General features: G+C 32.7%; 1 protein-coding gene and 1 non-coding gene across 2 annotated transcripts; both read left to right on the top strand.

Moving 5' to 3' along the window:
- Positions 1–10,372: 10,372 nt before the first annotated feature.
- LOC137836243 (small nucleolar RNA snoR116) lies at positions 10,373–10,454 on the top strand. Its single transcript, XR_011085222.1, has one exon. It is a non-coding gene; the product is annotated as a small nucleolar RNA snoR116 (small nucleolar RNA).
- An 11,860-nt stretch (positions 10,455–22,314) lies between these two features.
- Positions 22,315–23,719, top strand: LOC137834980 (uncharacterized). Its single transcript, XM_068643261.2, has 2 exons — positions 22,315–22,755; positions 22,989–23,719. Exons 1-2 carry the CDS (start codon positions 22,463–22,465, stop codon positions 23,470–23,472), a joined length of 777 nt encoding a protein of 258 aa, XP_068499362.1. The 5' UTR covers positions 22,315–22,462; the 3' UTR covers positions 23,473–23,719.
- Positions 23,720–24,332: the final 613 nt, after the last annotated feature.

The raw sequence follows: 24,332 nt of genomic DNA, 5'->3' as shown, positions 1-24,332 counted from the left end.
GACATAAAGCTGGACACAAAATAAAGTATTGCTTGGTGGTGCACGAAATTGCAAACAAAGTTGCCAACCATGAAGACAACTTTTAATATAAGTTGCCAATGGTGAAGTCAACTTCTTTATTATGAAATTAGAAAAAATAAAAATAAACCAAGTGTAGCGTGGAGTGATGACTTTCTGTCACAATTACATGAGGACTTGACTTATGAATAAAAATTATTGTACTCATACAAAACATTTGTTATATAATGGAACAACAATGCAACTCTCTAGCCTTGCATTCCTTCTTTGTTCTACACTTTTTCTTCTCTTGATTTCTGCATCCAAGTTAAAAAAATTGAGGACAAGGTTTGTGAGATATATTATTTTCTCCTTCTAGTTTAAAGTTCAAAGAAAGTTGTAAAGGTAATGTAAATTTTCTGTAACATTCTTATTTATCATGTTTTTTTTTTAAATGCAGATGGACACGTGGAATGTCGGTGGAACGTCACTAAGCCAGCATGAAGAACCAATAATTACAGACATCGTGGATGACATAAGTGAAGATAGAGATAACTACGACTTTGATTTGGATGATGAAGATGAGTTCAACAGATCTTCACAATATATTCCGTCTGGCAGTCAATCCGGACATAACATCGATTGTGAACTTAATGAACACATGTCTTTCATATCAAAGGAGGCAACATTGAATGCCATAAAACGATACCACATAGACAACGGTTACAAATTTGTTGTCGTGGAATCAAAGCCAGATAGATATGTGGCTCGGTGCATACATCATGATGTAGGGTGCGAATGGAGATTACGAGCATCTTTTAGTAAAATCTGAAGTCAATGGGAGATAAAAAAAATTGATGCACAACATACTTGTTTGTCAACAAATCTTACGGCAGACCATGTTAATTTGGATTCAACCCATATTGCGTCCATGGTGTTGACTTCAGTCAAAGCAAACCCTTCCGTCCCAATTAAAAGCTTAATTGCAGAAATAAAAAATCTGCACGGCTATACTATCACGTATAGAAAAGCTTGGTTGGGAAAACAGAAAGCTCTTGCTTTGGCATTTGGCGATTGGGAACAGTCCTACAATGATCTTCCTAGATGGTTGGAAGCAGTAAAAGAAAGCAATCCAGGGACAATTGTGTAGTATATTACTTCTCCTTGTATGGTTGATGGTGTTCAAGACAATTTGTGTTACACGTTGTTTCGGGTGTTTTGGTCTTTCAAGCCTTGTATCGATGGTTTCAATTTTTGCAAGCCCATTGTACAAGTTGATGGGACATTTTTAACCGGAAGATACCATGGAACATTGTTGACCGCAACCGCTCAAGATGGGAATCGAAACATATTTCCATTGGCATTTGCGATTGTTGAAGGCGAGACTCGGGAGGCTTTAATTTGGTTCTTCCAATTATTGCGACAATATATGACACCTCAACCGAATTTGTGCATGATTACTGATAGAGGAACCGGTATAATTTCAGCATTACAATCCGAAGAAGTTGGATGGGAAGGAGACGACCTTGTTTCTGTGTATTGCATACGCCATATCGCATCGAATTTCAACAAAAAATTCAAAAATGCTGAGCTGAAACGGCAATTGATTAACATGGGTAATGACATTCTTTACCTTCTCTCAGATAATTACGACCTTTTACCATTTAGCTAATTTTATTTACTTCTTTATGACAACTTATGAGATGAAACAACCCATAGTACAAGCAAAGCTATCAGTTATGCGACCTGAGTTCAAGCAAGCATTTTTCTGGATAGATCGCATACCATTAGAGAAATGGACTCAAGCATATGATGGGGGAAAGAGGTATGGTCATATGACCACAAATCTAGCAGAATGCATTAACTCCGTGCTTAAGGGAGCTCGTTCTTTGCCGATTTCCGCTTTGGTTAAGGCAACTTTTGAAAAAACAAAAACATGGTTTGTTGAACGAGTCTTCAACATAGACACCATGTTACGCGCAGGTCATTATTATTCAGAAGATATCACAACTTTACTTAGAAAAAATCAACAAGATTCGTCTATGTGTTTTGTGGAAAAGTTTAATGCAGAAAATTCTGAATTTGATGTCCAAGAATTAGCCACCCCCCAACATGGTCGGCGACCTCAATCATATACAGTTAGATTAAATGATTGGTGGTGTGATTGTGGCCACTTCCAAGCTCTTTGACTTCCCTGTCGTCATGTTATTGCCGTTTGTTCCTCTTGTCATTTACAAATGACGACATTCATTGATCCAGTTTACAACCTCCACACGATTAGAAAGGCATATCAAGTTGAATTCCACCCCATTCGAAACGAGGATTATTGGTCTACTTATACCGGGCCAAATTTCATACCAGAACCCCACATGCGACGTAAAAACTCGGAACGACCAATTACGACTCGTTTGCATAATGAAATGGATCAATCAATTCAGAACAAGACAAAAAAATGTTCTTACTGTTGCAATGAAAGTCACAACAGAGGAAATTGTCCATTTAGACAGTAGAGTCATGCTTTGTAATGTTGTTCTCATCAAATATTTTAATATCATCTTCTTTTAATGACTTATATTGAATAATTTATTTTATTTTTAATACATTTATTTTAAATAAATACATGTATATTATTACTTTTTACATATTATATAATTTATACTTTCATATATTATATAATCTAAAAATTTATAAAAAAATTATATCACATTTTTATAAGTGTATTTTTAACTTTAACGATATTTAAAAAATACTAAATATTTTTAATTTATCAAACAAATCATTTTTAATCCAATTTATTTAAAATTATTGTAAAAAATATTCATTTTAATTATTCAACTTTATATATCATTTTCTTAAATAAAAAAAATTAAATTTTGGTATTATTTATAAAATACTTTTTTTAATTATATATTTTTATTTTAAAAAATATTAATTATCATTTAAAAAAAAAAATCAAGTGAACTTGGCAATTGAATTCATAATTTTAATTGAAATAAAATACATTGAAGTTGCCAATCCAGTATTCAATTTTAAATACATTGAAGTTGCCAATCCAATATTCAATTTTATTTAAACTAAAGTTGCCAATCCGATTGGAAATTTTAACTAAAAGAAGAAAAGTAGAAGGGTTAAGAAATTTAATTTATGTTGCCTACACCATTGGCAACTTTGACAAAAAAATGCCCATTCTTGTAATATTTTCTGAATCTGCCCATTTAAGTAAATCTGAAAAAAAACTGCACCATTTTGGTAAAATTCCCACTTTGTTGGCGACCTCGACCCTTCCATTCGTTTGAGGGTGTTCGACTAACGTTACTCTATGCTTGATAGCGTAGTCTTCAAAGTATCTCTCTAGTTTTTTGTCAGTGAATTGTCGGCCGTTGTCTGTGAGCATCGTATGGGGTATGCCGAAGCGGCATATAATACTTTTCATACAAACTGTTGCACCTGCATAACTATAATCCGGGCTAGTGGTTTGACTTCGATCCATTTGGTGAAATAGTCGATCGCCACCAAGAGAAATTTTCTCTATCCTAATGCTGGGGGAAAGGGGCCGATAATATCCATGCCCCACATCGCAAATAGCCAAGAGGAGTTGATGCTTTGGAGGAGCCGTTTTCTTGGTAGCTTTTACACTTCTTGCTGAACTCGACTCAATTGCCCCTTAGCTCGGGCGAGTAGTATCCTGCCCGAAGTACTCGACTTGCCATACTTTTTCCTCCTGAGTGGGCTCCGCACACCCCATTATGCAACTCGTTCATCACATAATTCGCTTTCGTTTTGTCTAGACATTTGAATAGGGGTGTCGAAAACTCCCTTTTATATAGATCTTGCCCAATTAACAAGAAACATATGAAGTACAGGATCGGCTATCTCTTCTCCGACCTCTCGGTCTTAAACTACTTTTTTAAGGGTGGTTAACCAGTATTGTGGAGCAGAGTCCGTGTCAAAGCATCCTTCTGCTCTTAAAGTTGGTCTGGGAAGGGGTTGTTGTATGACAGTGCTTAACCTCTTCTTGCCTTTGCCACTGGCCAATTTAGATAGTATGTCGGCCCAGGTGTTCTCCTATCTTTTGATGTGATGTACCTCGACCTCCTCGAATTCGGCTAATACGGTGGACACTCGGTGGAAGTATTTGAGCAACAAAGAGTCTTTAACCTGATATTTCCCTTTCACCTGGCTAACCGTTAGTTGGAATTGCTCTGACACTTCACCTTTCGTGCTCCCATGTCCTTGGCCAACAAAAGACAGACTATTAGGGCTTCATATTCGGCCTGGTTTTTCGAAGCTTTGAATCCAAAATGTAAGAATTATTCAATCCTTACGTGCCCTGGTCCTTCTATGACTATCTCGGCTTCGCTTCCCACTTTGTTTGACGAGTTGTCCACATATAGTATCCACCATTTGTCCACTTTCTGGTTGTCCTATAACTCTGAGATAAAATCCGCCAAATATTGGGATTTTATAGGTTCTTGGGGTTCGTACTCAATTTTGAATTTAGATAATTGTACCGACCATGCAATCATCCTCCCAGCCAACTTTGGTTTTCTCAGTACCTTGCTTATTGGGCAGTCGTTCTTCTTAATCATTTCATGACTTTGGAAATAGTGTTGGAGTCTTCGTGGTGCATCAACTAGCACCAACGCCAACTTCTCGATTGTTTGGTATCGGGTCTTCGGTCCTTGCAGAACACGACTTATGAAATACACAGGCTTTTGATCGGTCGTTCAGTGAGCTATAGCGGTGTTGATGGCCTCATCTATGACAACCAGGTATACCAATAAGTTGCATTTGTCATGATTAGCCTCTATCCCCCCGCTTGATTAGGAAACCTAGAAATTTCCCACCCTCAATCTCGAATATGCAAGGTGCATGTCGAATTTTCGGAGCTTGGAGAATATTTCTTCCAAGTCCTTGGCATGTTGCTCCGGGTCGTCCGACTTCACAATCATGCCATCCATGTACACCTCCACATTTCTTCCGATTTGCTCTTTGAATACTCTATCCATCAACCTTTGATAAGTGGCTTTGGCATTTTTTAAGCCAAACGACATCACTTCCCAATAGAAGTTGGCCTTGTTAATCATAAATGTTGTTTTCTGCTTGTTGGTTTTGTTAGAATGTATGGCTTTAAACTAGAGGGGGGTGAATTGTTTAAAGGGAGTTTTCACAAACTTTTTAAGCTAGAATGAATTTATTTGCAAGAAACCAGATTAAGAATTCAATTAGCCAAGAAACAAAGCTCAAAACAGTAAAGCACCAAAAAAACAATCGGTTGTTTCGCAGAAACAATCGGTTGTTTCGCAGAAACAATCGGTTGTTTATACCAGTAAATATAACAACAACTGAATTTAAAGAGTTTAAGGAAGAGAGAGATGCACAAACAATTTATACTAGTTCACTCTTAATCCAAGAGCTACATCCAGTTTCCCATAAACCACTAGGGAATCCACTAAGTAATCAAAACCAGATTACATACAAATACCACCAAAGAAGTGACATTGATCCCTCAAGAAACACACTTCCTTTGGCTCAGCACACCCACCAAGAATGTTGATCTTGACAACCTCAAGAGCACACAACCCTTCTTGGCTTTACAACACCAGAAAGTACACAATTCTTTTGAACGAATTACACTGTTACAAAATCAATACAGAGTAATCCTATTCCACTTCTCTCTTGAATAACCAAAGCTCAAAGTGAATACTCAAATCTTTGAAAAGCTCTTTGAAAAACTCAAATCTGTTTTTCTTTCTTGTTGTTTGTTATAAAACATTAACAAACTATTTATAGCATTCAAATCTTGGTCAAAACATTTAAATCATGAATGTATTCAGTTATAAAATCATTTAAAGCTCACTTAACCAACAAAACTATTTCTATTAGGATTTCAAACAAACAATCAGTTGAAACATCAAATCAATCGGTTATTTTGGTTTGACAACAAGTCAACCATCCAAAACAGTTTGCAAACCTTTTTCCAAAACCCCTAAGTATAAAACAATCGGTTGTTTCGACAAAACAACAAGTTGTTTTTCACTTAGTTTGAAAAACACTTTAAACTTAAAAGATTTGAAAACACTTAAGCTTTAGATTCAACAAAGAGTGGTTTACAAAGATAAGCTACCCCAGATCCTACTCTAAGGCACATCAACAACTCCAAGCAACTCCAGCCTTCCATCAAACTCTAGGATTTGGATTCTTCAAAGCTTTGATCACACTTGATTCAACAGGTTTCGTGCATAAGCATATGGTTATACACGAAATAAGCATCTAAGAAGCTCGTGATTCCATGCCATTTCGTGTCGTCAACCAGTTTGTCGATATTAGGAAGGGGGTAAGCGTCTTTTCGAGCACACTTTGTTCAAGTTGATGTAATCGGTGCACATGCGCCATTGGCCGTTGTTCTTTTTCACCAAAATGATGTTGGCCAGCTATGTAGTGTATTGGATTTCTCGTATGAACCTGATCTTTTAAAGTTTATCCACCTCTGACTGTGTCGCCATTCTCCTTTCCTCTCCTAGTCTGCTCTTCCTTTGGGATATTAGCCTGGCTCCCGGACAAAAGGCTAATCTGTGAGACATGATATCCAAGTCGATGCCCGACATGTCGGTGGTCGTCCAAGCAAAGAGGTCTCGGTTATCGACCAACATTTGTGTGATCTTTCGCTTGTCTTCTTCATTAAGGTTCACGTTGATTTTCGTATCTTGTCTAGGTCCACCAAGTTGGCATGCAACGGTCTCGTCCCTTGGTTCCACTCGTGGTTCATCGTGTGGTCTTGGGTCGAAGTCGTTGCTTCTCGCTATCGTGTTTAACTTTTTCTTTCGCAGCTGGTACCATGGCAGGATTCTTAGGCTTGTCACATAACATTCTCAGGCCCTCTGTTGGTGCACCCATACTCTGGCAATCTTGTCGTTTTCGACAGGAAATTTCATGGTCAAGTGTAGGGTTGACATGATGGCTCCCAACCGGTTCAGGGAGGGCCTTCCTAACAACATGTTGTACGAGGTGTCAGCGTCCATAATCATATATTTGATTTTAATGGTCCTTTTGTCTTTCTCCATCCCCAAACTTGGTATAAAGGTCGGCATACCCTCTCATGTCCACTTTGTCTACCAAAAAACCTACAATTTGTTCGTCAAAGGGGGTTAATACTTCAGAGGGTAACCCCAACTTGCTGAAGGTTTTTAAGGACAGTACATCTACAGAGCTTCCTTGATCGACCAGTGTTTTCATCACGGTGAAGTTGGCTACTTCAACTGTGATCACCATAAGGTCATTTTTATCCGGGTCTATCCCCTGGAAATCTTCGACGGTGAAAGTTATCGGGGGCATGGTTCTCTTTCTTCCAATAAAATTAACCGAGTGGAGGTTGTGTATATGATGTTTTTGTGACGAGTAGGACGTTCCCCCTCCCGCAAAACCACCTGTGAAGGTATTGATGACCCTTTTGGGTGGACTTTTCTTCTCTCTTTCTTTACCTTGCCTCTCGGGCGTTCTTGACCATGGTCGGTTGCCTTTCGTACCTTCCCTCTTTTTCACAAAACGCCAGAGATGACCGACCTGAATCAACTATTCTATTTTATCTGTAAGCGTTGCGCACTCTTCTGGTGTGACCAAAGTTTTGGTGATATCTGCAGTGTTGGTTCTGATCCGCATAGGGAGGTGATGGTGTCCTTTTTTGTTGGGGTATCATGTCGTCATTCAAGGCTTCTTTCAGGATCCTTGATCGCTCTGTCGTCAGAGGAGTATAATGTGAGAACCTGAGTGTCCTTGAGAATTCTTTGGGTCTTTTTGGTGGGCGCAATCCCCTGGGTATCTCTCTTTCTGTCCTCCGGATGTCGGTGTCATCCACATCTCCTCCAGCTACATAAATTTCGCTACCTTTCTTCTCAGCTCGTTTGTATTGCTTGTCAGTTTCTTACACAGGCTGTCGGAGAAAGGGCCTAGTCTGAAGGCGGTTACCAGATGATGAAGTGCCACTTCAGGGCTCAGATCTCTAATATTGAGGGGAACCTTGCCGAACCTGTCCATGAATGCCCTAAAGGTTTCTCCTTTCTCCTGCCGGATGTTCACAAAGGCGAGAGAAGTCAAGTGGTAAGGCCAACTTGTGGCAAATTAGGTTAAGAATTTCGATATTAGGGTATCGAAACAGTCAATTGAACGTGGCGATAGGCGGGTGAACCAACTCAGTGTTGCTCCCTTTAAGGAGGTAGGAAATATGCGACATAACAAGGCATCATCGCGTACAAACTTATTTGGGTTACGTAAGCATCAACGTGTTCATCTGGATCAGTGCTTCCGTCAAATTTGTCAATGGCAGGACTCTTCCATGTGTGTGAAAGTGATACCTCCATGATCTCTTCCATGAATGGGTGTTGTCGGGACAATAGCCCGACCGTCATACCGGAGGACGTCATCCGAAAGCAGTGTGGGAGGTGTGATGGGGGCGCGAACTGTTCTCTCCTTCTAAGTGTATTTGGGTCTTGTTATCGAACCCACGATGGACGCCAAAATGTTCTTACAAGCTAGAGCCGAATATTCCTTATCAACCACTATGCTGCTCAATTTTCCACAATTTGTTGACCATATGTTTGATGGGGAGTACCTAGAAAAACACTGCAACGCTCAAGTCAACTAGGTGTTAGGATACTTATGAATTCCGAACTAAAAAGAGTTATTATCTTTTTCTACGAGGATCTTGTTCTATTTATAGCTTTCTATTGTGTCTTTCTCCTTAATTGTGTTGGTCACTCGTTAACTAATCAGATCACATCCTTGCTCTGGGATCGAAAGGCCGTGTGACCGTTTTGATATCCCGACTTGTCGGCTATCACTAACCGAATAGCACACATACAAAATTTTATGACTCCTACCACACAAAGCGACTAGTTGTAGTTGTGAGAACCACAAAAAATAAATCAGTGGAACAACTAATTCACCAATTCAAGATTGAATGATTTTGCTCTCAAACCTTTCCATTATCATTGAGATGCATTTGAATTGAAGTGTTTTAACATAAAGAAGATTAAAAAGGTTCGAATGCAAAAAAAATGTATGCCTGAACACCAAAACAGACTAGCTGCGATAAACACCGCAAATGACTCATTGAATCAACTAACTCGATATGGGCTGGTCTTACCCTAAACCTTTCCGTTATAATTATAATATCCTTTCTTATTTAATTATCGCAAATATTTCCTATACTTCAATAAAAACTAATAAATTCTTGTTTCACTCATCGTGAATTTTTGTTCTGCACTCCAAAATACTCTATCGAAACTGATATTTTTAAAATCAAACTTTATATCTTTAGAAAGATCAATATTTATTCTAACGGTTTAAATATGCAAATTTGGTGTTGATGATAACTCTGATATTTTTAACTAATTTTGATAACATGCAATCATAATCATGTCAACCTTCTCTTCGTCCAAGAACAACACTAAATGTTAGAACTAAATTAACATATTTATTAAATGTTTGAAAAAACACTGAAATTTTTTACATGTAGAATTTTTAATGCAAACCAATTTTGGAGATTTAGAAAACAATTTGATTTTACCTGTAGAATTGCGAATCTGGTATGTAACTTAAAGATTTAACCAATTATAAAGGTGAAAATGGTAAGAATAAGTGGGTGGAGTGCAGGAAGTAATTGCATAAGGACACGTTTTCTTCTTATACCTCATACCTTTTTTCTACACCTCCACATTTTCATAAAAAGTTTAATTTATCCTTTTCAAATTGTAGAATTTAGAAAATATTTTTAAATTTAAAATAATTTTGGAACTCTACAATTTAAAATATATTTGGAACTCTGCAATTTAAAATATATTTGTATTAAAAATTGTAGAATTTGAAAGATATTTTCTGAATTTCAAAATACCTTCCAAACTCCACAAGTACAAAATTATATTTTAAATTGTAGTTCAAAGGATATTTATTTGAAATACAAGTTTGATTTTCTTAACTGCAAGTATACAAATTATATAATTGAGAAATGAAAAAAACAAAGCCAACACTTTTTCTTATAAGATAGTTTTGGAATTAAAAGTACGTTGGTGTAGGAAGAAACTGGGGAGGTACAGAAAGAAAATTCTCTGTACGAGTCGAAAAGAAGAGGGTCTATTGTATTTCATGGGCCATAATGTAGTTTCCATCACACAAAGAATTAGGGTTTCGCCGCTATTCCCTTCGTTCCACTCCTTCGCTACCTATTTAAAGCCTCCACTCTCTGCCCCTATACAACACTGTAAATCACCGCTTTCAGGCTTTTCCATATTCGTATTCTGCAAACCCATTTTTGTCTCCAATCTCCTTATTATTTTCTCTTTCAATGTTTTAATTCTTCTTGTTCGTCAGTTTTGAATTGAGGCAGCGATGACTAGTTTATATACCATCAAACTGTGAAAGCTTATTCGAGCTTGTTGATGCCATCTATATTCTCTGAGCCTTTTCTTCTTTAAATTTTTGTTTTCAATCGTTCATTTTGCTGCTTTGTTTATTTCATTATGTTTCGATTTTTTGAGGAAAACGGGAAAAGGCAACAAATTAGAGTCTCTGATTCGCCAGATCCATGACGCTATCAGTGCTGTACGTTGCCGACAACAATTTGGAGCTAATATTCTGGCATTGGCCATTAATTTTTTATAGGCTTGTGCATTCTGATGTTCCTACATTTCAATTGTTTTTCTTCTTTCTAAGTATTCTCTAGATTTTGTTAAAATGTTTCACTACAACTTTGTCACGTTTTCATTAAATTTCATATGTAATCATTTTTTTTAATTTTTTTTTGTTACAAATTTATTTATGAATAGAAAGGTATTATGTTCAAAATTTATTTATTGTTGAATTGTATCTAAACCAATTTTACATTCGATTAATTTTATTCTTATTATTATCACTATTATTATAATTATTATAAATTCTTTTTATTATAATTGTTAGAAATTTTGTTGTGAATAGTTTTAAAATATTTTTATTAATAAAACTGGAATTATAAAATTATTTTATTCCTTTTTAAAATATTATTTTATATTAAAATTTTAGTGATAAATGGGAATTGTTTAATATGGACAGTTGGTTTACTTATGATATATTTTGTATATTTATTGAAGTGTCATAATAAATTTATTTGATTAATATTTGAAAATAATTTATATGAATTATTTTCTTTATTTTTAAGAAAACTATTTTAACCTATATTAGCATATTGATTTGAACATATTGAAAACATTTAAATTTAAACATGACAATGTTTCAGATTACCGAATTTCAACTAGTAAGGTGATGAAGTTGACTTAGTAAATTGTAGTACAATTGATAAAAGACTTATCATATCCTCATGCACTATCATAAATGCAATAGATGTGTCTTTCATTATAAAGTGTGGAATCAAAATATCTTTTATTATAAAGTGCAAAATGAAGTTTGTAAGGTTACAACTTACATAAAAAAAGACATGTTTTGAGATTGATACGAATGATGGGATTGAATAAATTCTTTAACTCTCTTTATACTCAATTACTTCAATGCAATGTAATTCAAGTTTACTACTAAGCTAAGTTAATTCCTTAATTATGGTTATTTAGAAAACAAACTTTCACAATCAATCTCCTGATTTACAATAGTTTGATTTTTGCATTATTGTTGAAGCAATTCATGCCAAACACTTCAATTTTGTTCCCAAACATTGAGTTAGAGTGATTTGACTTAATTCACAAGAAGAAAGTATTTTTCAATATCATTCAACTTCTAAGATCAATATTAATAATCCCTCACACATCAAGCATTAAGCACTCAATCAAATCAAATGGACTTAAGGAAACATGAATTCATAAATAAAAAAGTATAGAAATGTTATACTGTTCTTCAATCTCAAAAGAGGAATCTAGCTACTTATGTTAATGTTTACAAGGCAAGACAACATTGAATAGCTATAAACTAAGGACATGTGGTTTTGGATGTTGCGCTTCAACTTTTACCTATTCTTTCTTCACTTCATCTAACCTCCTTTTCTTTGGACCAAGCCTATCTATTTACAGTGTTAGTATTGTTGTGTTTAACTTATGATCTCCTCATGACGTGGATCATGAGTAGATTGACTTTTTCAGATTAAATAATTTTATTTGCTTAACCCACCTCCATCCTAACCTAGTGTGTTGGTTTTCCTTAGACACAAGGTTTCCTTTATGCTCAACGCTTTGTTCCTTTGTTCAACAACTCATTCTCACAGCTTGAGCTTCTCTCTAGCGTAGATCTGCTCAATGGTTCTTTCAGGCACTCAAAGCTTGGAGGTCTTTAACTTGCATGTCCTCTACAATCAATTCGCTCAGCGCTTTATGCATGCCTTGAGCTAATAGTCTTCTTTTTCTCATCTATGGCTTTGTTGCTATTTTTCATCCGGTAAGATTTCATTAATTTCCACATAATATTATCCAATGCATCACATTTATTATTCTAAGTGGAAAAAGTTAATTGTTATAATAATTATTCTCTATTTTGTGCAATTTAGAAGCCTAAATTAGTGTAATATCTAAGAGTCTTAGGCACCTACCATAAGGCACATATAGGAACAAATGAAACATGTACTAAACATCAGGTGATATACATAGACTAAGCTAATCTTGTACTTCAATAAATATTCATTTGCTTATTCCATGATTGCATGAAATGTTTGTCCGCTAAAGAGATGCATTCAAGATTAAATATGACACAAATATCAAAGATCTCTTAGGATGCAAGCTAAAATTATCTTCTTCATCAACCTTCTGAAACAAAGGTCATTTCATCTTTGACCTAGTTACCTTCCCTGTACGGTATGCACTTTTATCATGAATTGATGCAAAATTTTATGTTACCTAAGGAGATACATTTTGTTAGCTATTAAGAATGTTGCAAAGAAAAAAGAGAGCATAAATCAAAGCTGCATTAAATGTAACAATCAGGTTAAAGCTCTTCAAATGCAAAGCATGAATAGAATTTGAAGCTTCTCAACGACTATAAACAACCTCTCAACTGCTACCTTCTTCTAGAGCTTATTTAAAAGCTTTCCATGATGATGAAGACAAGAGAGGAAATACCATGTCAAATAACTATTAAAAGCAAAGGTTGTATTATACCAAAATGATGATAAGATGATAAAGCAAACCTCACAGCTTCATAGAGGGATCCTCAAGCTTAAGGTATGAATATTATTACCATAATAGGATTCAAAAGAACTTGATGGAAAACTAAGACTGTTTATCCAGCTACCTAGGAGAGAAAGCTTATCCATTGTATACGTCGAAATATGCTACCCCCTATAGAGCAAGATGATCTATACTTCAAAAGAAAGCCTAAACTGTGTATTTGTTTATGGGATGCTATCACTCTCTAGTAGTAAGATAAGATTATTAGACGATCATCCAAGCCTGCAATCCTTGTATGCTAGCCAAGAATGGCTAAAGGAAAAATAATACTCATTAAGCTAGGGGTGGCTGGAGTCAAGAATACGCATTGAGACAAAGCGACTTAGAAAATAATACTCCTCAACAAGGTCAACCAGGACTGGCTACGATTCCAAAAAATACTCAGTTAGCCAACAATAACTAGGGGTAAAGAATACTCAGTTAAGCCAAGAGTGATTGGGATATGAAATAATACTCATTAAGCCAATAATGGTTTGAGTCAAGAATACTCATTAAGCCATAATTCACTTGGTTAATAATACTTAAGGGATTAGCTAGGAGTGACTATGAGCCCAAATAATTCTCTAGGGTACTTCATAGTAGTAGTCTACCTACTTGAACTTGGCTTGTTGTTCAAGAACAAGATATAGTTTGTTATGACAAAAGAATCGGTACGAGTATTCTCTATTGTCCTTATCTTCTCTACTTTGAATATTATTATCATCCACACTAACCCAAGAAGGAGAGACTTTATGAAAATACAAATCTAAGTTCATTACCAAGGCATGTTTAAAACTATGTTTATGGATTTGTTTCTATATTGGTTGGTCAAATGCAAGAACTATGATATGTTTACTTGTTAAATTTAAAAAGAAAATATGTTAATAAATTGATTTAGTTTAGTTGCAAAATATACATTTAATGAGGATACATTAAGCTTTCAAATATATTCTTCTGGTCATATTTGTTATGAGAAATTGTGGATGCATTTTATGTATTTCACTTTACTAAACTTGCTGAAAATTATTTATGAAAATATACCTCTTTAAATTTATCTTTTCCAACCAATCAACTTAGATCAAACATGCATCAAATATGATCCGACATACACAAGAATTACAATCTAATCGTTGATCAGAATCACTAATAAAATATCACAAGACAAATGCATAAGTGAAATTAGGTAGTTGTATCTGACATGATACATCAGATGAAAGAGTTATAGTATGATTTCTTCTCAAACTAAATCATAGTTTGAATATTATGAATAAGATGATATTCACGAAAAGTTTTTAAATTTAATTAAATCACAATTCAACCCTCATTTATTTTGATTTTTCCTATTTTTTTACACATATTTATGAATTTCCTTCTTTTTCTTTCCATGCTTTGAGTTGTTCTTGAGTCCTTTAGATTTTCCTTCACAATTTTTTATTTTTAAGTACATTAAATTCATATAAACATCATATGTGTGTTTGAACCAATTGAAAAATGTTTTAAAATAAGCACAACATGAATTTTATCCTTCCTAATCATGATAGATTGTAATTCTTAATTCACAAGGTTGAACCTTATCAATTTCGTAGATGTTATTTTCCCTGAATTGGAAAAATAGATAAAAGCTTCTTTAAAAGTTAATCATCTAGCAATTGAAGGAAATAAAGAGTTTAAAAAAGAGATGAGGAAGGTTGTTGAGAAAGAAAAGGTAGATGCACAAACTAAGGCAGAGGCTAACGCTCTAGCTTAAGCCAAAGCTAAAGCAAAAGTAAAAATTCAAGTAGAAATTGTCATTTTTGTTAATATAATGTGTAATCTTCAAGCACTAGGCTCCTTGTATAAATAAGGCACGAACCTAATCTTAATCATCTCAATTAGCAATGCTCTTACAAATATATTAAACTTCATTCAATTGATAGTTCAAAAGGTCATCCAACAATAAGAGAGAGAAAACTTACATAAACTCATTTGCCCTTAATTATGCTAGGAAATTGAGTACTAAGGTTATACTCGGAAACTCAATTGCATTTCTTTAAGAGGGTATTGAAAATTTTCAAATATGAAACAAGAAATGATATCTTGTTGTTATAAACTAAATATACTAATATATGTTAGGCTTGTCTAATTTGACAAACATCTATAGGAATGTTGGGAAGTCTCATATCACGTATCTCAAAATATGGTCTATGTACCTAATGTCAATTGATTTTAAGATGAAATTTGGTTTTATGTCACTTAATGTTGACTTTTGGGTATATGAAAATTCCCATTAAATGCTAGAAGTAGAAAGAAGTTGAATTCATTTCCAAACAAATCATGTGACAAATTTTTTTTGGATCAATATAAATGAAAATGGACACTTTTTAAAATATGACAATAAAAAGTAAAAAATTGTATCCTTTTGCAGTAACATGAATTTATCGGCCAAAACATCATGTCAAAGATATATGTTCTTTATAAGATAAAATTAACTTATAATAAATTCATTTATAAATGTTTGATATTTGTATTGTTTCACATTGAAATCAAAGTTTTAAACGACCATACTATCATAAGAGATTCGTCTAACAACGAGGAAATGTAGTATAAAATGTCTATTGATCCTAAGTCGTCTCCCAACAAACTCAAGTGTGCATCCAGTGAAAATTAGCTCTCAAACTATCTGCAACACATTTGGATTAGTAATAACGGTAAAAGTAAAAAGGGGATTTATGTTTGTTTAGCAAGAGAATACACAAGAGATTAAAAATAATAAAGAATGTAGGTTGACTCCTAAGTTCCTCCACCATGAATTCCTCACAGGTTATCTAAATATTATCACCCTTCAATTCTCACACAGAGTTAAACCAGATTAAACATGCATCAATCTAATTCAACTTGAATCCCACCAATAAAGCATGCACCTGGTTTAATCAGTACCCACCTTGTTCCATGCGTATACTCCATAGGAATGATTATCTCTCTTGAATCATGCGTCCAAGAAATTGATTAGAACAACGTGAACTAACTTAGAAACCAAAGTTTAAGATAATGAGGATTTTCTATCATGCGTTCAAGTACAACCTCTCACAAAAAACAGTTTTCGAGGATATTAGAATATTAATACAATTGCTATAGAGAATTGAAAAATGAAACTTTTATTGATCAAAACCTCATAACTCAATGAGAAATTACAAAGGAATCAACTAAAAAGGTTTAGCCTTCCAAGCGGAGGCAAAAATACAAAGTTAAAATATGCAGAAAAATAAACAAAGGAAACAACTTTTAACTTAGAGAGATTGGTGTCTTCTGTGTGTTTCCCTCACTCTCCTTAAACAGGACACAAATCAACAACCATATCCTCATTCTGTGGTAGAGACACCATTTTTAGTGGAGAAGATCGTGGAGAAAATACAACTCCTACATAGTTGGAGAAAATCTCTCTTACTTTGCAAAAAATCCTCTAAAATATTTTCTTCTATTTTGATTCAAAGAAACAACTTGGACTTTTGCATAAACCCTAAAACCTAAGCCCTAAACCCATTCGCAAAGGTAGACACTTCCTTCAGACCGTTTACTCTAAAAATACAAAATTAACAAAAATAGTAGTTAAGACCCAAATAAGTCCAATTATATGAATCTTAATTAAAACAATACATTTATTTATTATTACAGTCCAACAATCTATGATTAAAGATATTAAGTGTGAATAAAATTATGCTCATCAATGTTCATTTGCATATTTTTTTAAAATGTTGTTTTTAACTTTATATATATATAAAAACTTTATATAAATAAATTAATTTATATAAATAAGTATAAGGAAGAACTTGTTAAAGATGGAGTAAAAGAAGAATGATGAATAAATTACAAGAAGCATGACAAGAGAAGAAAAAGATAATGCAATCAAAAAACGATTCCAAAGAAGATTGTAAAAGAGCAAACTCAAAGACATGAAGAGATTAAAAAGAAATTAAATTTGTAAGTCTCTTAGATTATAGACAACTTTGAGAGTCTTAAGAGTGTTTACTCTTGTTTTAATTCTTATCTAGATTTTTTTTTTCAAGTGACGAATCTTCATTACACTTATCCTTTTGAATTCTTCACAAATGCGGTTTATGTGCCAAAATGAATGAACACCATTTGTTCTGCAACCAAAAATTGTTCTTTCATGAACTTATTTTTTTTCGATGTCTCTTGAATTGATCACGATTCTATCATCCTCATAAAGATCACATCACTAATTTTAACTGATAAAAAATATATTTTATTTATTTTTTCTTCTAAAAGTACATTTAGATAAACTTATTCATTCATATTCATAGATAATTATTTAATTAGTTTGTAACTAATACAACTATCATATTGTAAAATCTCCTTCCTTACTAAGAGTTTTCTTTTATAACTTGTGAAAGTTCACAACAAACTTTAAGAAAAAGTAATAGGCATAAGTTTATTTTACTTTATATAAGGATTTTGATTAGTTAATTCGCTTTATTTTCTTTAAAAGTGTTTGATGATATGTTTATTAAGTTGGCTCATATAATTGTACTATTCCAAGTTATATTATTCTCTCATTATTTTTTGTTCACCCATTAAATAACAATAAAGTAGACTATTATATTTAGTCTATATAAAGAACATGAAAGAAAAGATGCTATAGTACGTAGTATCTGGAAAATTGAATTTTTCAATAAAGAAAAGATGCTATAGTACTTGGTATCTAGAAAAAGAATGTGCTTCCTCTTTGTATTGGCTCTTGAAAAGAAGTGAGAACCTTGAAGAATATCCCCATGAGAATTCCTTTAGGGAGGACCCTCTTTCTCTTGTTTCCTCTGCTCTACCATTTCATTTTCATCACCACCAACCTTATCCAAACAATACAACAACTTGTGTTGATTAAATTAATATTATCTATTTATTTTATTTTTTATTATATAAAAATTTTACGTCAGTACATTAATAGTAACTCTGTAAAAAAAATTAAATTAAAAGTTATGTATCGACTTAGCTAACTTTAAGAGTATTTTATAGGTATTTTTTAACTTTAAGTAAGTCTAATCCATATTAGCTTCATAAAACTTTTTAAATTAAAAACTTTGTGTTGGTTTAGTTCACTCTATAAGACTATTTTACAACTATATTAAATATATTTTATTAAGTTATAGTTTTGTGTTTGTTTTACAATAGTGTAACCAACAATACGAGTTGAAATAATTCTAATTATTTTATTTTATTGTAAAGAAAATGTTTAAAGCATCGAGTTAGTCAACATTATATAGTATTGAGGTTTTTTATAAAATAAAGGGGAACGATATGACAATTTCAATCTCTTTCTCGGTAGAGTTGAATTCCTAATCCCAAATCCCATTTCAATATCAAATTCCACCACAATCTAATTGGGGTTAGCGAGTATGGAAGTAGGGTTTAAAGATTTTTCGCATTTAGTTGGTTCTATTTGTAGTTATAGAACTTGTAAATAATAATTTTTAATTTTTTCTTTGTGTTGTTTGTAGTTTATAGTGGTAGAGCTTGTAACGTAGTTTTTGATCGTAGAACTCATAAATATCAACTTATAATTTGTGTGTGTGTTAATCGTACCTTGTAGTGGTAGATCTTGTAAAGTAGCTTTAGATATTGTTTGTATCTTGGGGGATTGTGAGTATATTCAACATAGTAAGGTTGAGTTTCTTTTAGGGAGAAAGGTACTTACGAGTTGGTGAGTATACTCTTTAGCTATGTTGAGCTTTCATTATAATTTTATAGGTTGTCTAATGTGTATTGGTCGACTTTTATTTTTTTAAAATTCATGTTAAGTATTATTGTGAACTTTGACATTTTAGTCTAATACCCTAAAGGTCACCAATCATATTAGTGTAATAGGCAACAAGGAAACTTTGAATGTGAGTACTACATCATGCATCTAATGTGAGTAATAACTTGTGTCAGTATTGTTGATTCACGAGAATACGTAATGAATCACTTTAAATATTTTGAAAAACTCATATTTTGATTTGATATATGTTATTATAAAATAAAACTAATGTTTATTCTATACTATAGCTTTTTGTCGATGAGAAATATGTTAGACAAATAAACCAAATTTAAGAGGTATGAATTGAACTTTGAAAACTTTTTAAAAAACTTAAGAAGAATTAGAATAAATCACTTAATGAATTAATTGATTAAAGTGATATTGACAACAAAAATTAACAAATTAAACAATCAGTTGCAACAATAACAATATTTATATTCAGATTTAGAAATAAAGAGAGAGAAAAAAGATTACACACTAATTTTTATATTTGTTCACTATTAAATAAAAGTTACATCCAATCAATCAACTAAACAAGCCAAGCTAAACACTATAACAATTGTTTAAAAAACAAAAAAAAAAAATTTCAAAAAAAACTCTAAGAATATCTCTCTCAAAATATAATATATTTTCAAAAACTCAAACTTCAAAAATTACTATTTTTTGTTGTTGTATAGAATAGAGTTATATATAATTTATCCTATTGATTTTAATGGATTAAAATCATGTTTTAATAGGTTGATTTCACTTACTATTTAAAATAATGAATTAAATAACTATTTTAATATGTTAAAATAGATGGATAAAGACTCTTCTAAAAACACTAAAAATTTTAATATATTAAAAACTCATTTTAACATATTAAAATATTCTCCTATAATTATTTTTGATTTTAAGTAATATCAATAGATTAAATAGATAGATTAAATTAATAATGTAATTAATGAAATTGATAATATAATCAATTAAAATATCGACTACAATCTTTTAATTAAGACTTTAAATAAACATATTTTAATAAATTAAACTATTTTTAACTAATTATAATTATCCTAGAAAAATATTAGATAAAATTTATGTGATTTTAATTCATGAGAGTACTTGTTATTGAAATTAGTAGAATTGCCATTATCTCATATTTGAGGATTATTTTTATATTCATAAATCTCTTACATGTTTAAGAAAAGGATTTGAATTTGACCATTTCACATTCATTTTTTTCCTACCTTAAATCAGAGAACGCGGTCTTTTACTTTAAAAAAAAAAAAAGTTACAAGAAATCCAATGTGGGAATGGGTAAAACATGAAATTCATTCATGTCTTGACTCTGTCTAATTTAGACCTAAAAAAGTTGCAATTTTGTTTCATTTCTCCTATGAACTCTACACCACAATTTTGTGCTTCAAATTTTATTTCCACATCTCCTTCATGATGTGTTGATCCACACAACACGAAACCAAAAACTTCTAAACATTTGAATTATTTTAATTTCCAAGCACAAAGGTATCAAAGTCAAGGAAACTAATTGGAAGAAATTTTCCACCTTTGAATAGGAGTGAATAAAATACAAAAAGACTATCAAAATCAAGCTTTGCCTTAAAAGAGTAAATATTCTCTTTGCAATAAGAGATTATAAAAGTAACTCAGAAGTATTTTTAGTCGGTGGTTTTGACAATTATAATAAAATATCATTTTATTTTTTTTAGTAAAAAATATAACAAAAGGAATAAAATAATTGTATTTTATAAAAAAATAAAACTTTACTAACAAAAGTAATGAACTCTTATAGTCTCTTGTGTTGAAGATCTCACATCAACTAGAGATGAAAAACAATTTTTTGTATATAAGTGAGTGCAAACCTCATCTCATGAGCCGGTTTTATGGGGTTAAGTCAGTTTAGGTTAAGTCAGAGCCATTTTGAGCCTATCCTAACGAATGTTTATTGGGCTTCTCAGTCCACCCGCTATCGGGCCGTTATCGGACTACCCATAATATGTTATCCCATGCACGAGCGTATGTTTTCTCTAAAGTAATATTTGTGTTTTAATCTTTTTAAGATTTTAAAAATAGCTTGTTTTATTTTTTATTTTTTTTTATACTTTTAAATTAATTTACTTATTTTTTTTCTTATTTCATTTAAACACGGGTGTGTTTTGGGTGAGTATTCATTCAGTATAGTATTTTGAATTAAAGAAAAATACTTAAAAACTACAAATTTTTTTAATTTGACATGATTTCAAAAACATATTTTTGGTTTCTAAGAATAAAAAGGATTTGACAATTTGAACATTTTGTGCATATTTAATAATCTTTACCACCATCGATCACCGTATATCGAAAATTAATTTGAGCGTCAGATAATCTTTTTCATGTATCCCCACTCTTATTGATACTAGAGACCAATATTGAGAAGGAATCAACAACTAAAAGTGATATATAAAAAATCTTCATAAAGTAACACATCACAAGATCGACACTTCCAAACTCATAATAAAGCAAGAGTAAAATAATTTTAAATTTAAAACATATTGCTTATTTTATAAGTGTAACCAACACACTTAAAATTAAAATAATTACAATATTTTAAATAAAATGCGTTTAACACATGCTATATTAATTTTTGGATTTAGGGTTTAATTCACCATATCTTACGTGTGTTATAAAAGTACATTTTAAACGTACATTGGTTTAATCACAAACTTTGTGAATCAACTTTTAGAGATTTTGAGGTTTGTTAGGTTTAGCTTAAGTGTCTGTGCACATAATTTATCATGATCTTATATTATTATATTTGTTGATATTATCTGTTAACTACGTATGGAGCGTTTGCATTTTAAAAGAAAAAACAAGTATTTTTTTTAATGAGTAAAAAACACTAAACATTGGTAATACAATGATATAATTTACGTTTTAACTCGACTACATCATAGAATAATTTTCATACATTTTCATCGTTGATTAATAAGAAATTATTAAGCTCGAAAGATAAATGACAATCTGTTGTGTAAGTATATATTATAATTAAAACCATAAGATCGATAAAAATAAAGCTAAATAATTATATTTTCTTTTTGCAAAAATAGTTAATATTTATTTATATTCATTAGAAAAAATCCCAATCTTTGCTCAAATATCAGAATATACGCATAAACATACATTTCGTGTACAATTTCGTTTACTAATTATATAAAATGAGTTGGTTGAATAAAAAATAAGTTTAATGAAAATGTGTAGCTTCCAAATAAATCCTTACTTTTGACATAAAATTACATTATTATAAAATAGGAGGGTGAAAGCGCAAGATCGGCAACATTTGTAATCATCTAAATTTGATGGCTACGTTGGAAGCCACAAACTCCAACGCAAAACTAAGAAATTAACAACAGCCTCAATTTGCATCATTAAACTCACACACTCTCTTCTCTCTTGTTCCACACACACAAAGAGAAATGAAAAGCTAATAGTATCTTAGCAACAAAACCATTGAGAAGTATTCAAAGCCATGGCCTTTCTCCTTCCCAACCTTCAACCTTCCCTATTAGCCCAATCCAAATCCAAAGACAAATCAAACCTTCACCAAAACCAAACTCTCACACCTCCAAAACCCACTTCTCACTTCCCCATATCTTCTTCCTCTCTCCATGCTTCCACTGCACAAGTTGTACATGTCAGCTCACCACAAGACAATAAGCAGCCAAAGGATGAGTTCTACCTCAACCTTGGCCTTGCTGTCAGGACCATCCGTGAGGACCTTCCTTTGATCTTCATCAAAGACCTCAATTATGACATTTATAGGTATCTTTCTCACCCCCATCAGCCCATCTCTTCAATTTCTTGTTTTTTTTTCATTCACTTTTGGACAAGATTCAAGTAGAGTATCTAATCTCTTTGTAAATGTAATTTTCAAATTTTTCATTTTTTCTTGATATCTGTTGTCTTTATATTGCTAACTAAATCTGGTTTTGGTCAGCCACACAAAATGCTGTTACTATTTTAAGGAGGTTTTCACTAAAATTTGGTAATTTCAGGGATGACATAACATTCATGGACCCCATCAACACATTTTCAGGGATTGAAAAGTACAAATTGATCTTCTGGGCATTGAGGTTTCATGGCAAAATTTTGTTTCGTGAGATGGCACTTGATGTGTACAGGGTGTGGCAGCCTTCAGAGAATGTGATATTGATCAGGTGGAACCTTAGGGGAGTGCCAAGGGTTCCTTGGGAGGCCAAAGGAGAGTTTCAGGGCACTTCAAGGTACAAATTAGACAGAAATGGCAAAATTTATGAACACAAAGTTGATAACTTGGCATTCAATTTCCCACAGAATATTAAACCAGTTTCAGTTTTGGATTTGGTAAGTGCAAGCCCTGCAAGTCCAAATCCTACATTTTTGTGGGGTCCTGTTGACGCCTACTCTTCATGGATAGCCTTTTACAAGGCAGTTAGGGAGACATTAGATGATCAAGAAGGGAGTTTGCTCCTACAAGATGGTTTAGCTACATGTTCATAGCTATGTATGAGCTAGCATTTGATGTTTTATTGATAATTATGTATATATCACAGTTTAATAGGTTAGGTATAAATATGATGAATTTGTTCCGCTGCATAAAAGGGTTTATCTTCAAGGACAAGAGTGTATATAGATAGGCAGGGATGGAAAAATGCTGATTTTGTTGTTGGAGGAAATGGGGATTCCTATGTTTTGTGAGCTTATACAAATGATGACCTATATTGCAATCTATTCTTTTGGAATATTAGTCAGGTGCATATACACCAGTTTTCATTCTCCATATGAACATAGATCACACTTTTGACAATAATATAACCTAAAGAAGTATCCCATTTTTGCAACTGTGTATAAAATATATAAAATTTGGTGTTTTCATCTCAGTTGATAACATAATGTTTGAACGAAGAGTGTGCATTTGTAACCTTAGAAGTGGAATTTTTTACTTTGGGCTCACTAATGTAACGAGTGAATGGCTATGAGTACTTGAACCATCAAACAGTAAGTTATATGTTAGTCGAAGAACATGAGAAGGTGTTTTTCTAGTACGTGGACTGATATGAAACAAGGGTATAAACGAGATTGGAAAAATAGTTTGGCGTAAGAAGGGACAAAGTACTAAGCGGTGATGGGGGATAAAAAGAGATCTACCGCATAGGAGGGCATGTGATACTAGGCCCACATCTTCTAGGCCCATCAGGAAAATAACAAAGCCCACAAAGTTCAAATATTACATCTAGAAGCATTAGCTCTCATATCTAAGGGAATATCTTATAGTTATATCTTTATGTTAGCAAATGGAACAACTGTCCTATAGGAATTGACTCAAATTCTATGTAACAGAGGGGGATAGTGAATTTTAA

Source organism: Phaseolus vulgaris, chromosome 5 (genome assembly GCF_051622355.1).
Source record: "Phaseolus vulgaris cultivar YP4 chromosome 5, ASM5162235v1, whole genome shotgun sequence".
Classification (NCBI taxonomy): domain Eukaryota; kingdom Viridiplantae; phylum Streptophyta; class Magnoliopsida; order Fabales; family Fabaceae; genus Phaseolus; species Phaseolus vulgaris.
This window is presented reverse-complemented; position numbering and strand designations above follow the sequence as displayed.

Coding starts and splice junctions, on each gene's coding strand:
- LOC137834980 (XM_068643261.2), top strand. CDS start 22,463: ATGGCCTTTCTCCTTCCCAACCTTCAACCTTCCCTATTAGCCCAATCC. Junction 22,756..22,988: donor CTCAATTATGACATTTATAG/GTATCTTTCTCA, acceptor TGGTAATTTCAG/GGATGACATAACATTCATGG.